General features: G+C 43.3%; 1 protein-coding gene across 6 annotated transcripts in view; it reads right to left on the bottom strand.

The window, feature by feature from the left end:
- Positions 1-15,307, bottom strand: part of Proser2 (proline and serine rich 2) — a 31,880-nt gene that overhangs the window by 6,553 nt on the left and 10,020 nt on the right. For 2 of the 6 annotated variants that reach the window (XM_027405163.2, XM_027405166.2), the window contains exon 2: positions 6,469-6,680. In XM_027405163.2, the coding sequence (XP_027260964.1) occupies positions 6,469-6,606 (138 nt within the window). In that variant the 5' untranslated portion in view covers positions 6,607-6,680. Of the gene's footprint in view, positions 1-6,468; positions 6,681-12,777; positions 12,937-15,307 lie in introns of those variants that run through there. The other 4 variants (XM_027405167.2, XM_027405164.2, XM_027405168.2 and 1 more) reach the window with 4 other exon arrangements.

Below are 15,307 nucleotides of genomic sequence, written 5' to 3' on the forward strand. Positions count from 1 at the left end.
TTCTTTAAACATTTTTCACTATGGTGCAAACTTTCAAAACCTTTTCTTCTAGCTTTTGTAAGTACAGTGCACACTGGTGCTGTCAGTGATCAGCTGTGCAACATGTTTCTAGCTGACTGTAACTTAGCAGCACCCATCAGTCTCTCCCCACTGCTACCCTCCTCAGCTTCTGGTGACTGTCATTCTGCCTGCAGCTTCCATGATATCAAGTTTTGTTTTTCCTTTTCGTTTGCTTTATGTATTTGGGTGTCTTGCTTGCAAGTATGTCTGTGAACCATGTGCGTGTCTTTGTGTTCACCGAGGCCAGAAGAAGGTGTTGGGTCCCTTGGGACTGGAATTACTCATGGTTGTAAGCTGCTATGTGGGTTCTGGGACCCGAGCTTGGATCCTCTGCAAGAGGAGCCAAGTATTCTTAACTGCTAAGCTATCTCTCCAGCCCCAAGATCAAGTCTTTAAGATTCTGTATGTATGTAAGTGAGATCGTGTGGCATTGGGTGTTCTGAGCCTGGCTTATTTTACTAAACACAATGACCTGCAACTAGTTCCATCCATGTTGTTGCAGATGCCAGGATTTTATCTTTGTTGTGGCTGCGTAGCATACCATTGTGCATATGTAGCACATTTTCTTTATTCACAAATTGGATGATGGGCACTTAGGTTGTTCCCATGTCTTTTGTGTGTGTGTATTTGGAGACAGGCTCTCATTATGTATCCCAGGTTTGAATTCACTATGTTACCCACGTTGGCCTCAAACTCATGATCGATATCTCTGCCTCTGCCTCAAGACTTGGGTTCCGAGACATGTAACACCATGCCTGGCTCTTGCATTTCTTAGTAACTGTGAATTCTGTCACCATTACCTTGAAAACAAAGACACTCTTTGACATAATGAAAACTGGGGCATATAGCAGATCTAAACTGCCTCCTGTTTTTTATCGTACCATCACTCATCACGCCCCCCCCCCCGACACACACACACACACACACACACACACACACACACACACACACACACACAATGTCCAAGGCTCCCTTTTCCCTACTCCAGCACAAGCAATTGATGTTTTTAGTCTTTCTGGTAATAACCATTCTTCCTGGGGCGAGGTGCTATCTCATTGTGTTTTTGATTTGCATTTCCCTGATGATTAATGGTGTTGAACTCTCCCCTCCAATACATCAATTTAGGACTATTGTTCATTTTTTAATTGGATTTTTTTTCTGAGCTTTTGATTCCTATGTATTGTTACTATCAACCCCTTCACAGATGATTAATTTGTAGATATTTTCCTGACTTTGTAGGTTGTCCCTTCACTCTGTCAATTATGTCAAGTTGATTTTTATAACTAATGAGAGATTGGGTTCATGTCAATCTTCTGCAGGTGGACATCCAATTTCCTGGTACCACTAACTAGAATGCCTGTTCTTTTTTCAGTGTGTGTGTGTGTGTGTGTGTGTGTGTGTGTGTGTGTGTGTGTTTGGAACAGGTTTGTTGAAAGTCAGCTGACATATGTGTGTGGGTTTAATTCTAGGCTCTCCACTGTGTTCCACTGGTCTGTGTGTCTGTATTCATGGTATTACATGTTGATTTGTGTATGTGTGTTTGTATGGAGCTATCAATTAAACCTAAGGCCTTGCACATAGAAGCCATGTGTTACTGAGCTATATCCCCAGCCTCTACTAGGCTGTTTGATTATAACTCTGTAGTAGACTTTAAAAATAATGTGTATGGGTACGTTTGCCTGCATGTGTATCTGTGCACCACCTGCATACAGTGCCTACGGATGGCAGAAAAGGGTGTTATATCTGAACTAGAGTTACAGGTGGTTGTGAGCTATCACATAGGCGCTGAAACCAAACGTGAACCCTCTGCAAAAGCAGTCAGCGCTCTTAATCCCTGAGTTGCCTCTCCAGACACTCAGTGCTGTGGTATACTCTGGAGACAGGCAACTTAACAGCTTCTGTTTATTCTCAAGAAAGCTCTGGATATTTGGTGTTTTTCGTTGTTTTTTCATATGCATTTGGATTGTTTTTTAAGTTCTATGAGCAGCGTCATTGGTGCTTTGCCCGGGACTGCATTGAACTGAATATATAGATGGTTTTGAGTAGATTTTCCACCGGGGTAGGATAAAAATGTTCTAAAAATGGTAGGTGATGATTGCACGGGCCTGTAAACACAGTAAACATGGTTAAGTGGCACACTTTGAGTGACCTTTAAAGAATGCGAGTTACATTTCAATTTTTAAAAGACACCCACATGAAGGGGGGCAGTAAGGCTCCACAATGGCTCCCTGTGGAGTGGCTGGTTAGGAAGTGGTTTGTGATAATCACTTAGGAAATGAAGACAAATATACATGTCCTAGTTTTGGGGACAGAGTGAGCTATAAAAAAGTCATTTTGTCTGCATTAATCAGGAAGGTTGTATACTGACAGGAGAATATTTTAATTAAGTCCTTTCTATAAATGTTATTTTTAATGTACCAATAATCTTTTAAAAACATCTGTCTAGAAAACCATCTCTCATGTATGCTAAGCCCAGTATGCCAACTTCAGGAAAGGTTTACAAGTCTCTGGGGGAAACTCTGTCTCAAGACATGTAAAGCAATCTCTCCCCTAAGTGTATGCTATGGTTTTTAAAGAAATAATTTATGAACTAATTTTCAAATCAGAGAACTCCAAGCGCTAAGGATACTGGATAATTAGAATGTGCACTGAACAAGCCCCCCACAAAGTATAGAGCCTTCAGCTGGGCAGTGGTGGTGCACGCCTTTAATCCTAGCACTAGGGAGGCAGAGGCAGGAGGATTTCTGTTGAGTTCAAGGCCAACCTGGTCTACAAAGTGAGTTCCAGGACATCCAGGGCTGTTATACAGAGAAAACCTGTCTCAAAAAAGTAAAAAATGGAGGAGGAAGGGAAGGAGGAAGAGGAAGAGGAAGAAGAGGAGGAAGCCTTGGCATCAATCAGCATTCACTCCTGTGAAATAGTAGAAAAGAGCTCTCTAGTCTCATTCAAACAGAGGGGAGCATCCAGATAAAAGGAAGGTGACAGTGGGAGATGTCACAATAAAACCCATCACTCAGTACAATTAATATGTCCTGGTTACTATGTAGACCAGGCTAGCCTCAAACTCACAGAGATTCACCTGACTCTGACTCCCAAATGCTGGGACTAAAGGCATGTGCCACCATGCCCAACCCCTATATACGCTAATTCTTTAAAAGGTAGGTGACAAACTTTTCTTTGGTGTGTGTGTGTGTGTGTGTGTGTGTGTGTGTGTGTGTGTGTGTGTATGGGTGTGCAAGTGTTAGTGCAGGCATGCATGTGCCATGGTAGGCGTATAGAGGTTGGAGATGAGAAGACAACCTTGGATGTCAGTCCTCTCCTTCTCTTGTTTACTGCTGCATATTCCAGGCTAGCTGGCCCCTGACTTCCAAGGATTTGCCTGTCTCTGCCTTGCATCACACAGCAGGAACATTGAGAATGCTGATGCACACGTCTGCACTTGGCTTTACGTGGATTCTAGGGATTTGACCTCAGGTCCTGACATTTGGACAGCAAGCACTTTACTCACTTAGTCAGTTCCCAGCCTATGACAAACTTGAAATGAATGACAGTTATCCAAATAGTCACTAGTACAGATCTATCTATGTTAGAACAGACTAGGAATAGGAGTATTTGGGGTGGGAGGGCAGGGCAAGGATTCTAGAGAAAGGAAAAAATCCAAACCATTGGTTGAACTAAAGACCTGAGAAACTTAAATAGATGCTCTAAATAAAATAACCTCTATCTTAAAAACTACTCACTTTTACTCCTATAATTAAGTTAGCCCTTTCTTTTTCCTTTTGTTTTTGTTTTTCCAGGAAACCATTTAGTTGAATTACAATCTGAAGAATGCACAAAGGAACCAGAAAGCCAAAGGAAAGAAAATATACATTATAAAAGTGAGGACGACCAAAGCTTGGTGTTGTGGCACATGCCTGGGATTTCAGCACTTGGGCTGAAGTAGGAGGATCCTCGAAAGTTTGAGGGTAGCCTGGGCTACATGCAATTATTTCTATGCCAGACTGGACTGCATAGCAAGACTCATTCACAGGCAGGCAGGCAAGCAGAGGGGACTAAACAGATATTTTGAAAGGAGACCTGGACCAGGACTCTTCACTACTCATCTCCTAGGTAGCAAGAAAGGATATTTTGTCTTGATGGAGTCTGATTTAATGATCATGTATTCTGTTTTTTTTTCTCGCCAAGATTTGTTTTTATTCTATATGTATGGGTGTTTTCCCAGCATGTATATAGGTATACCATATGCCTAGTGCCTAGCAGGTCAGAAGAGAGCATCGGATCCCCTAGAACTGGAGTTACAGACAGCTGTGAGCAGCCATGTGGGTACTGGGAATGAACCCCGGTCCTCTGGAAGAGCAGCCAGTGTTCTTGATTGCTGAGCCATCTCTCCAGCCAGATCACATGTCCTCAAAGACACTAAAGACCTGCCTGACATCTGAGCAATGCTTTACTGATTTAATTATGTAAGCTGATGCCCAAACTGAATAAAGGCAGGGAGAAGGCTCTCATCTTAAATGTTGTGATGTCTCTGGTAGCCTGGGCAGAGCCACCGTAAGTGCACAGGGCACTTCCTTACAGCAGAACAAGGGCTTAATTATGCTTATTCCTAACTAGACACTGTTGTAACTTTTTTTTTTCCTGTGGCTAAACTTCAACCTGTACTTCTGAAGTTAAGAAAGGGACACAAACAAATCAGCAGAGAATGAGGTCTGTGTACAGTTTTGATTATAGAACTCAAGAAGAATGGCTTCAAAGGCTTGCAGCTGGGCTCGATGGCTTTAAACTTCTTTAAAATGGCAATAGAGCCCTTGATCTCTCTTCTGTCTGATGTTCAGACAGACTTATAAGCTGTGCCACACCGCCCTAGCTCTATACACATCTCTAATGTGATCTTGAATAAAACCACATTTTATTCAGTTCTTGTACACAGCGGGCATTTACTAATGTCTAATGGATTAAACAGATCCTTGGCTATGTCTTCAAATAGTTTCTGGTCTGGTGCAGGGAAGAAGCCAGCCCTGGGTCACTTACCGAGTCTGCATATCTTTTTTTTCCCTCTTGAAATCCCAGAGCAAATGGTTTATCAAAATCCTAGGACATTGTGTGTACTTGTGCCTAACTCCACCATGAGAAGAGCGGTCCCACACTCCACACTTTGTGACTAAGGGGTATGTAAGTGAGTATCTCAATGCTATCTAATCCAGACGTTCTGTGACTCTGGGACATAAAGTTCATTAGCTTTGAGAGCTTGGGTGGGGGCGGGATTCACAAGAATTCACTGTGTATTAGGTCTTAAAACCTTGCCAAAGAATCTGGACCTCTGTTTTTGCCCAAGTCATAGATAACAATGATTAGGGAGTATTGTGGGGTACCCCCCACCCTTAAAGAGTGGGCACATATTAGGGTTAAGTTCCTTAGGATTCAACTCTTCTTTCCCACAACCCAAAATCCCATTGTTTTCTAGAGGATGTTCTGATGTGCCCTTGGGTAGTTTAGGCTGCAAGAACACCTTAAGAATAAGAACTCAAGAGAGCTCCAGGACAGCCAAAGCTACACAGAGAAACCATGGGGAGGGGGAATAATAGGAACTCAAGACTCTGAGTGTGGTTTGTGCTCCTGGAGTGGACATGGGACATTCTATGAAATGGCATGACAACTGCAACACCCAAGTCAGGATGTTGACATCAGGTGGTGTACCATCCCAGGATTGGGAGCACTAGGAAGGGAGTATTTGTAAAAAACCAAATCCTTCAAAAGACCTAACGCTTTCAGGTTGGTAGGAGCCGTGTAAGGGTCTGGATCAGAAAGACTGGGCTTTGTAAAGGCCTTGGAGTTTGACAGTGAGCTGTTTTTATCCTGCCCGATGGCTCCTATGGCCGCCGGCCTAGGTGGTCAGTGACTTCAGGAACAGTCCTTGTCCTTTTGGGAGCTAAGCTGCCCTAAGTTACTACCTGTGACCCGATATTCACTCCACTGCCATGTGCAAAATTTAACAGGATTAAAACCGAGACATCCAACAGGGCTTTGTAAGCTGCTCTTCATGGGGGTGAAGGGCTGGGGCCAAATCAACCAACCAGAGCATCTAAAGTTTTAAAGAAAGTGACCACTCACTGTGGTGATATCTTTTTTTGTGCTCTAACAAATAAAGCTTGCGAGAAGACCAGAGAGCAGAGCTAGCCACTAGTTAACCATAGAGGTCTGGAGGTCTGGAGAGACAGGAAGTGATACAGCTGGGCAGAGAGGGATATAAGGTGGGAGGAGAAAGCTTGCTTCTTTTTGTCTAGGAAGTTGGGGAGGTAAGGTGTGGCTGTGGCTTGCTCCTTTGTCTCTCTGTCTTTCAGCATTTACCCCTATTATCTGACTCGGTTTTTATTATTAAGACCAATTAGAACTCGTACAACCACTCACCAGAGTGAAGCTTCTGGAGCGAGAGCTGCTGCTCCGGCTCTCCAGACTGCCACCTCTGCTCAAGTCACTGAGCCTGCAGCTTGGCGACATGTCAGAGTCCATCTCCAAAGACTCTGATTTCTGCTGGTTCCCAGGCATCCCCTCAGGAAGCTGGCTGGATCACAGGAATCAGGGTAGGAGCCAGGGTCCCATTCTGAGGCAGGGGAGGTCTTCTAGGGAAATAAAACACAGAGCAGCAGTTAGTGACCTGAAAAGTGCCCGACAGCTCCAAAGTGGAAAGGCAGCCCTCTCCTCACAGATTGGAAGAATTAACAGTGTGAAATGGCTGTCTTACCAAAAGCAATCTACAGATTTGATACAATCTCATCAAAATTCCATTTCTGTTTCTTTTTACAGAAATAGAAAAAAATAATATTAAATTGCATCTGAAAACACAAAATACCTCAGATAAACAAATAAGGGTGTACTGGGCCTAGGGAAATGGCTCAGTGGGTAAGAGTGTCTGCAGGACAAGCAGAAGGACCTGGGTCTGAATCCCCAGCAAGCAAAAAGCCAGACACATGTAACCCTAGTGCCCTAGAGTGTGTGTGTGTGTGTGTGTGTGTGTGTGTGTGTGTGTGTGTGTGTGTGTGTGTGTGTGGCGGGGGAACAAGGACAGATGATCACTAGGACTTGGTAGCCCAGGTTGAGTAAGAATCTGTCTCAAATATGGAGAGTGATAGAGTAGGACAACCAGTGTCTTCTGGCCTCTAGACATGCAAATATAACCCATTCCCACAATAATAATGCCAGAGGTATCGCCATACCTGTTTCCAAATTATGTTACAGAGCTGTAGTAACATGACATGACATGGACACAAAAACAGATATGTAGATCAATGGGACAGAATGTAAGAAACAAACATAACCCCACTGATTCTTGACAAAGATGACAAAATATATATTGGAGGAAAGACATCCTCTTTAACAAATGCTGCTGGGAAAACTAGATATCCACTTACAGAAGAATGAAACTAGATCGTTTTCTCTCTCCCTGCATGAGAATAAGCCCAAGTAGATACAAGACCTTAATGTAAGATCTAAAACTTTGAAACTGAGAGGAAAACATTTTAAGATATAGGATAGGTAAAAACTTGAACAGGATTCTAGTCAACAATTGACATATGGGACCTCAGGAAATCTGTTCAGCAAAGGAAGAAGATAATCGGGTGTAGAAAGTCTACAGAATTTGAGATGATCAAAGCTATACAACTGACAGGATTAACAGCTAGAAAACTAACTCCAAAACCTAAACAAACTGGGCTTTTAATCCCAGCACTCCAGAGGCAGCAGCAGGTGGATCTCTATGAGTTTGAGGTCAGTGTGGTCTACATAGTAAGTTCCAGGTCAGTCAAGGCTACAGAGTGAGACCTTGTCCCAAAAAACCAAACCAATAGACCCAAAACAAACAGACAAAAAACCTATCCAAAACTCTTAAACCAAACAATCTACCCAATCAAAAAATGAGCTATGCTGGGCGGGTAGTTGCGCATGCCTTTAATCCCAGCACTCAGGAGGCAAAGGCAGGTGGATCATTGTGAGTTCGAGACCAGCCTGGTCTACAAGAGCTAGTTCCAGGACAGCCTCCAAAGCCACAGAGAAACCCTATCTTGAAAAACCAAAAAAAAAAAAAAAAAAAAAAGAAAAAAAGAAAAAGAGCTATGTAACTTTACAGAGATCACCCATGAATAAATACAAATAGCCAATAGACATTTTTAGACATGTTCAATAGCCTAAGCCATCAAGAGAATGAAAATTAAAACTATATTGAGAGTCTACCTCAGCCTAGTCAGACTAGCAGTCATCCCTCCCTCCCCCCCAAAAAAGACAACAAATGCTGGCAAGGATATAGAGAAAGAAGGCCCTTTATCTTCTGTAGGTGGGAGTATAAATTCACTATGAGAATCAATACAGAGGGTTCTCAAAAATCTAAAAACAGAACTACTGTATGACCCAGCTGGACCACACCCCAAGGATTTACATCCTACTGCAGAGAAACTTGCACACTGCTGGCAGTCACTGCTGATCCAGTCACATGGCTAGGAAATGGAGCCAGCCTATATGTCCATCTACACATGAATGGCTAATGAAAATATAGTACACATACACAAGACATAAGAACATAGAGATATTTTTGAGATGGGTTTTACCATGCAGCCTTGGTTGACCTGCAGTTTGCTATGTAGACCAGGCTGGCCTCGAACTCACAGAGATCCATCTATCCTCTGCTTCTTGATTGCCGGGACTAAGGGCCTGTGCCACCAGGTCTGACTAATTTTTATGGAGTTATGGAAGCATTACAAACGACACTGTTGGTGGGAACTTGGTAAAATAACTCTGGCATCTTCCTTTGCGCTGAGAATCTGCTTGTACTTTCTTCCTCGGGCTTTCCTGGCCTTTCTGCCTTGGCCACCAACACACAGGTTCCTTCTCCAGGTCACTGCACTTTAGAGTTAAGATGCAGTGGCAATGGCTACAATGTTGGGAAGCATGGTTGACATCTGCAAGACCAAAGGGTGTCTGCAGCCCAATGACACAGCAAGTTCCACAGGAAGTGAAAAGTATTTTAAGTTGACCCTATCAGGAAGGTCATGTGGCTAGCACTTCCAGGAACAAAGGCATCCATGGTTAAGAGCATTTATTGCTCTTCCACAGAAACTAGGTTTGGTTCCTGGGACCTGTATCAGGTGGCTCACAACTGGTTTAACTCCAGTTCCAGAGGATACAGCGACTTCTGGTCTTTGTAGGCACTTGCACACACATAGTGCACACAAACACAGGCACAGATAAATACACAGATAAATAAAAGCAAATCTTAAAAAAAAAGTGTCCCCTGTGCACACATGAACACACACACACACACACACACACACTTTTTTTTTTTTTAAGTGGCAAACCTGGCATAGTGGCATACATCTTTAATTGTAGCACTTGGGAGACAGAATCAGGTGGATCTCTGAGTTCAAGGTCAGTTTGGTCTATAGATTGAGTTCCAGGACAGCCTGGGCTACACAGAAAACCCTATCTCAAAAAGCAAAAATCAAAACAAAAAACCAAAAAACAAAAAAGAAAGAGTGCCCTCTGTAAGCTAAGTTAGTTCACCTTCTGACCTTCTTAGCAGAAAACCCAGTCCAGCACCCTAAACACCGAGTTCAATAAAATAATCTAGAAAACAAAGAGACCAATGAAAATATACCTCCAATTGACTGACTTAACAGACACAGCCCTTTGTGGAGAAAGTCCAATCAATATTGACACCTGCCAGGGGATTCTCTTAGTCGGTGAGTATAGCAAGCCCCTCTATAAGAACAGATTTAAAGAGAGATTGCCCACCCCAGTATCTCAGTGGTTAAGCCCAGGTCAACTCAAGAGCAACTTTTGGAAACTAGAAGATTCTGAACACACACGCCTTTTAGAATGTACCATTACTCCAAATAGTGTGAAAGCAACTCAAAGTGTGAAAAGTCTAAAGCTGAGTATGTTGGCATATCCAGTGTGTGTGTGTGTGTGTGTGTGTGTGTGTGTGTGTGTGTGTGTGTGTTTAGAAGATCACAAGTTGGAAGCCAGCCTAAACTATCTAACAAGACCCTGTTTCAAAACAAAACAAAACAAAACAAAACAAAACTAGATGTGGTGGCTCATGCAGTGTAGTCCCAGTATTTGGAAGGCAGAAAGAATCAGAAGTTCAATGCCTCAGGCACATAGTGAATTCAAGGCCAGCCTGGACTGTATGAGAACCTGTCAAAAAACCTAGCCAAGAGCCAGGCATGGTTGCACATGCCTTTAATCCCAACACTCAGGAGACAGAGGCAGCAGATCTCTGTGATGTCGAGGCCAGCCTAGTCTACAGAGTGAGTTTCTAGGAGAGCCAGGCCTGTTACACAGAAAAACCATGTCTTGAAACAACAAAAACAAAAACAGGAAAAAAAAAAAAAACTAACCAAACCATTACCCTAACAAAAGTAAAGTTTTGAAAATCATAACATGTGACCTGAAACAGTAACACAATTATCTAAATATCTCAATGACTAATAGCATATAAATCAGGCTTTCAGATATACAAGGTCAAACTCCTATTTATTTAGTCTCAAAAAAGCAAACATCTAGCAAGCATCTAATGTAAATGCATACTGCAGATCCTACCAAGAAGGCTGACAACAGGGGCCAGTGCATGCAGCAAAGCCCAGCAAAGGTAGATGCATGTGTTACACTATGCTCCTGGACCCAGGATGGGCTGGAGTCAGGCTAAGCCAGCCAGCTCAGGCAGTGAAGGCAGGCTAATTCTTGCATCCTTCCTGTGGATCCCACCCACTGACTCAGCTCAAACTGGGTCCTGACCTGAGTGAATCACAGCTCCAAGGAAAGGGGAGGGGATGGAGTGTACCAGCCTTCCCCGGGAGTCAGCAAGGTGAGGGCGGGATAGGAAGTGCTGATTCACCCACACAGCAGCCTGTGGGAAGGCTCTGGACCTGTGCCTGCCCGGGCAGTGAGGGTAGCACATGAGCCATCATGGTGTGGCCGGAGGATAGTGACTTACCATGCTTTTCCAGCAGACACCTTTTGTATGTGCTGCTACAATTTTTAAAAGCTAAGAAACTGTAACATTTAGATTTCTGTATGCTGTTCTCTCAAGAGTGTATGAGGAAGCTAAGCACAAGGCCAAGGTGGCAGAAGAGAAGGCCAAACCTTGGTTGTACATTCCTCATAGCTGCAAGACATTAATCGTTGATTTCTAAAAGAACTGAGAATAAGCCAGGCGTTGGTGGCTCATGCCTTTGATCCCAGCACTTGGGAGGCAGAGGCAGGCGGATCTCTGTGAGTTCAATGCCAGCCTGGTCTACAGAACGAATGCCAGGATAGGCTCCAAAACTACACAGAAAAACCCTATCTTGAAAAAACAAAAAACAAAAACAAACAAACAAACAAACAACAAAAAACAAAACAAAAAGAACTGAGAATGTCGGGCTCCCTAGGAACTGAAGTCCACTGTGAAGGGCAGGTTTTCTGAAGGGCTGAGCAGAGGCAACCTCCATCTACCCTGGAATGTGACACCCAGACAGAGGCTCTTGAGCCAGAGCAGACAGGACAGACAAAACTGACCACTGGTCTGTTGAGGGTCATTACCACTTTGAAATATCTACTGTCCTTGTCCAATCTAGAGTCTCTCCAGGCTTACAAGAGGTACGCACTACAGTAAACAGCAGAAGGTCATCAAGGAACCGACTCTTTTTTTTTTTTTTCAGAAGTATCAAATACAGAATTCTTTAAAAAAAAAAATAGAAGCAATCTTATTTTACATATCAATCCCAGTTACCTCTCCTTCCCATCCTCCCATGCTCCCACCAGCCCCCCTCATCCACTCCCCAGGGATGGTAAGGCCTTCCATGGGGGACCATCAAAGTCTGTGAAATAGAGAATTCTTTTTTTTCCCAACTTTTTTATTTGAATTAGAAACAGGATTGTTTTACATGACAATCCCATTTCCCTTCTCCTACCTGTCCTCTCCTACCCGCCCCCCCCCAACTAAAACCTTATCTGTCACCTATCTTTTCTGCTCCCCCTGGATGGTGAGACCTTCCATAGGGTGTCATCAGAGTCTTTCATTTCCTTTGGGGTAGGGCCTAGGCCCACCCCCGTGTGCCTTGGCTCAGGGAGTATTCCTCTATATGGACTGGGCTCCCAAAGTCCACACCTATGCTAGGGATAAATACTGGGCTTCTACAGGAGGTCCCATAGATTTCTGAGGTTCCCTTACAGAAACTCATGTTCCTTGGGTCTGGATAAGAAACCGACTCTTCTTGAATAGAGAAAGCTTCAGTAAAAACTCAAAGCCTCTGCTCCAAGATCAGAAATAATCGTGTCTCCTAGTTTTATGTTTCCTGTGTTTATTTCCATTATTTACTAGAAGCACCCCCAACCTCCTAATTTATCCTTTGAGCAAAGTGAACAAGGCCAAGGTCATTCATCATCATATTGTGTCTGTATCTGCCCCGAGCTGTTTATTCAAGAGGACAGCAGCCAACTGAGGGGGATAGTCCAACAACAGCTACTGAGCTATAACTGTAAGGAGGAAGTGACCCCCTGAAGGGAGTTTGCTGGAGCCAGAAGGAAAAGGCATCTCATATTCTTCTTACTGGGACATTCCAGAAAGACCTAACATGGCCTAGAGGGTATGCCTACAACCTTCCTTCCACCACCACCCCTCTGCTTGTCAATACAGCCAGCAGGCACACAGAACATCGCAAGTCAGTATGTCCCATCATTGCTTACCTGAAAGCTGCGGAATTTGTGGACATGAGTTGTCACTCGTGTCCAGCCAGCCCTGCAGATTCTCCCAAAGCTGACCTATACCACTCAAAGGGGCCCACCCACAGGCACAAAGCTTTGAAGACACTCTTGGTTCCTCTCTGTGGTGGTTTGAAAGAAAATGGCCCCTATAGGGAGTGGCACTATTAGGAGGTGTGACTTTGTTGGGGTAGGTGTGGCCTTGTTGGAGGAAGTGTGTCACTGTGAGGGTAGGCTTTGAGGTCTCCTTTGCTCAAGCTACACCCAGTGTGCCAGAGTTGCTTTTGCTGCCTTTTGGATCAAGATGTAGAACCCTCAGCTCCTTCTCCAGGACCATGTCTGCCTACATGACACTATGAAGATAATGGACTAAACCTCTGAAACTATAAGCCATCCCCATTAAAATGTTTTTCTTTAAAAGAGTTGCCACAGTCATGATGTCTCTTTATAGCAACAGAAACCCTAACTAAGACACTCTCTGCAGTCACTCATGTCCAGCCAGCCCTGCAGATTCTCCCAGCTAACAACAGGAACATGACTACTTTCTTCCTCGCCCTCTCTACAACAGACCCACTTTGGTCAACCTGCCAGGCCCATCTTGATGGTCACCTGTCTTCCCAATCTTATTTATACTTTCCTGGCATTATTACACTGGATCAGAGTAGATATACCACTTGGATGTCACCACTTGCCTAAAGCAATCAACTCCAACCCCCTCCTACGGACTTCAAAATCAGACTACAGAAGACTTCAACAGATTAAAGGTTGGATCTGATCAGTGTTTACAGCACACCAGGATATAACAACTTCATAATATATGGTAGCATTCCCCTAGAACCTCAGAACTCAGGAAGCTGAGACAGGAAGCAGGAGGATTTGAAGCCATCCTGAGCTACATACCCAAACCCTGTCTCCAAACTACAAATATTCCTTTAATCTCATGAAGATGTGTGAAAACTACTGACATAATGGTGCACACACTTTAATACTGATGTTAAGAAACTCTCTTGACAATGTCATTGTATTATACATCAGTAAAGATTACTAGAAGAATTCATGTGTGTAGCCATTAAGAACTGACTTCTGGGTTTGGTGTGATGTCTCAGGTGTTAAGAGTGCTTGTTGCTCTTCCAGAAGACCTGAGTTCAGTTCCTAGGCCCCATGCTGAACAGCTCACAAACACCTGTAACTCCAGTGCTTGAGGATCTGAAGTCCTTTGCTGACCTCAGAGGCAGGTGTGCCTGTGTGTGCACGCACATTCACACACCACGAACACACACACACACACAGTATATACATAAACATACTTAAGTCTAAAAAAATCTTAAAAACTTAGTTCTAAATAACTCTTGAGAACTATTAGAAATTGGAAAGTGTTTCTAACTAGATGGTAAGAGGGATGTGAGAAATGGAAACTAGGATTCAGTCAGTACTCAGAAAAGGAGTATCCCATCAGAAAAGGAGGCAGAGACACAATGAATCATGTTCTTTCCAACTTAAGCTGGAAAACAAAAACAAACAAATGGAGTGGATGGACAGTATAGCATGAAAACTGAGAGCCTGGATGAAAATAAACAGAAAATACCTTCAGACAAGAGCAGGACCCCGAGTCACCTAGGCCCTGCTCTTAGATCCTCTCACTCCTTCCTTCCCCCATTCACCGGGATTTTGAGAACATGTCTCTCAAAAGCTAAGACAAAAAACAACCTAGCAAAGAAATGATCTTTAACTTGGTCCCAAAGAATCTCAATATGATGACATAGTAACCAAATGACTTCTAAAAAGATATGCTTTTTTCTTGACCTTCAACAACATTAAAATATGCAAGTGTTCCACAGTAAGACCCGTTTAGAATGGCCACAGCTGATTACCATGAGTGGGCTTTTCATATGGTTAAAGTGGGTGAAATAAAGCCCAGCAAACACAAAGCAGCCATTGTGGGCTTTTGGATCAGTGGCTCTTGACGACGTTTGTTCCTATGAACAGGCACCGAGTGGCTTCTGTGTGACAGGCATTTTTCTGTTTTTACACCAAGATGGGAATCCTCCTTTCATAGTCCCTGTCTCGCTGTGTGTGTGTGTGTGTGTATGCACGCAGACAATGTGTGTTAACGACTTTGAACGACATTGAAAAGAATGACTTTTCAATGATGCTTACCATTTTAGCAACTTAATTCTTGGTAGAAAACTGATTCCCACCATCGTTTTCCATTATTGAAAAAAATTGAAGAATTAAAAAATTTTGAGTCTATATTCTTTTTTACATTAAAAATAATTTATAAACCACTTCTAAAAAACAGCTAAGATAACCACACTGGTTATCTTAGAAAAAAAGTGCAGTCTGACTTTCCACACCAAGCCAGAGTTTGTACCTTCCGCACACCCAAGTTGCCCACTCAGAAGTCAGGAACTGACCTAACCGAAAGGTAAAAGCAGTTGTTGGTCCTGGGACTCATTCTCTTCTAAGATTTTCTACTTCCAAAAACTTTCTAGAATGCAAACCAAATACTCACTAC

Source organism: Cricetulus griseus, chromosome 3, assembly GCF_003668045.3.
Source record: "Cricetulus griseus strain 17A/GY chromosome 3, alternate assembly CriGri-PICRH-1.0, whole genome shotgun sequence".
NCBI lineage: Eukaryota > Metazoa > Chordata > Mammalia > Rodentia > Cricetidae > Cricetulus > Cricetulus griseus.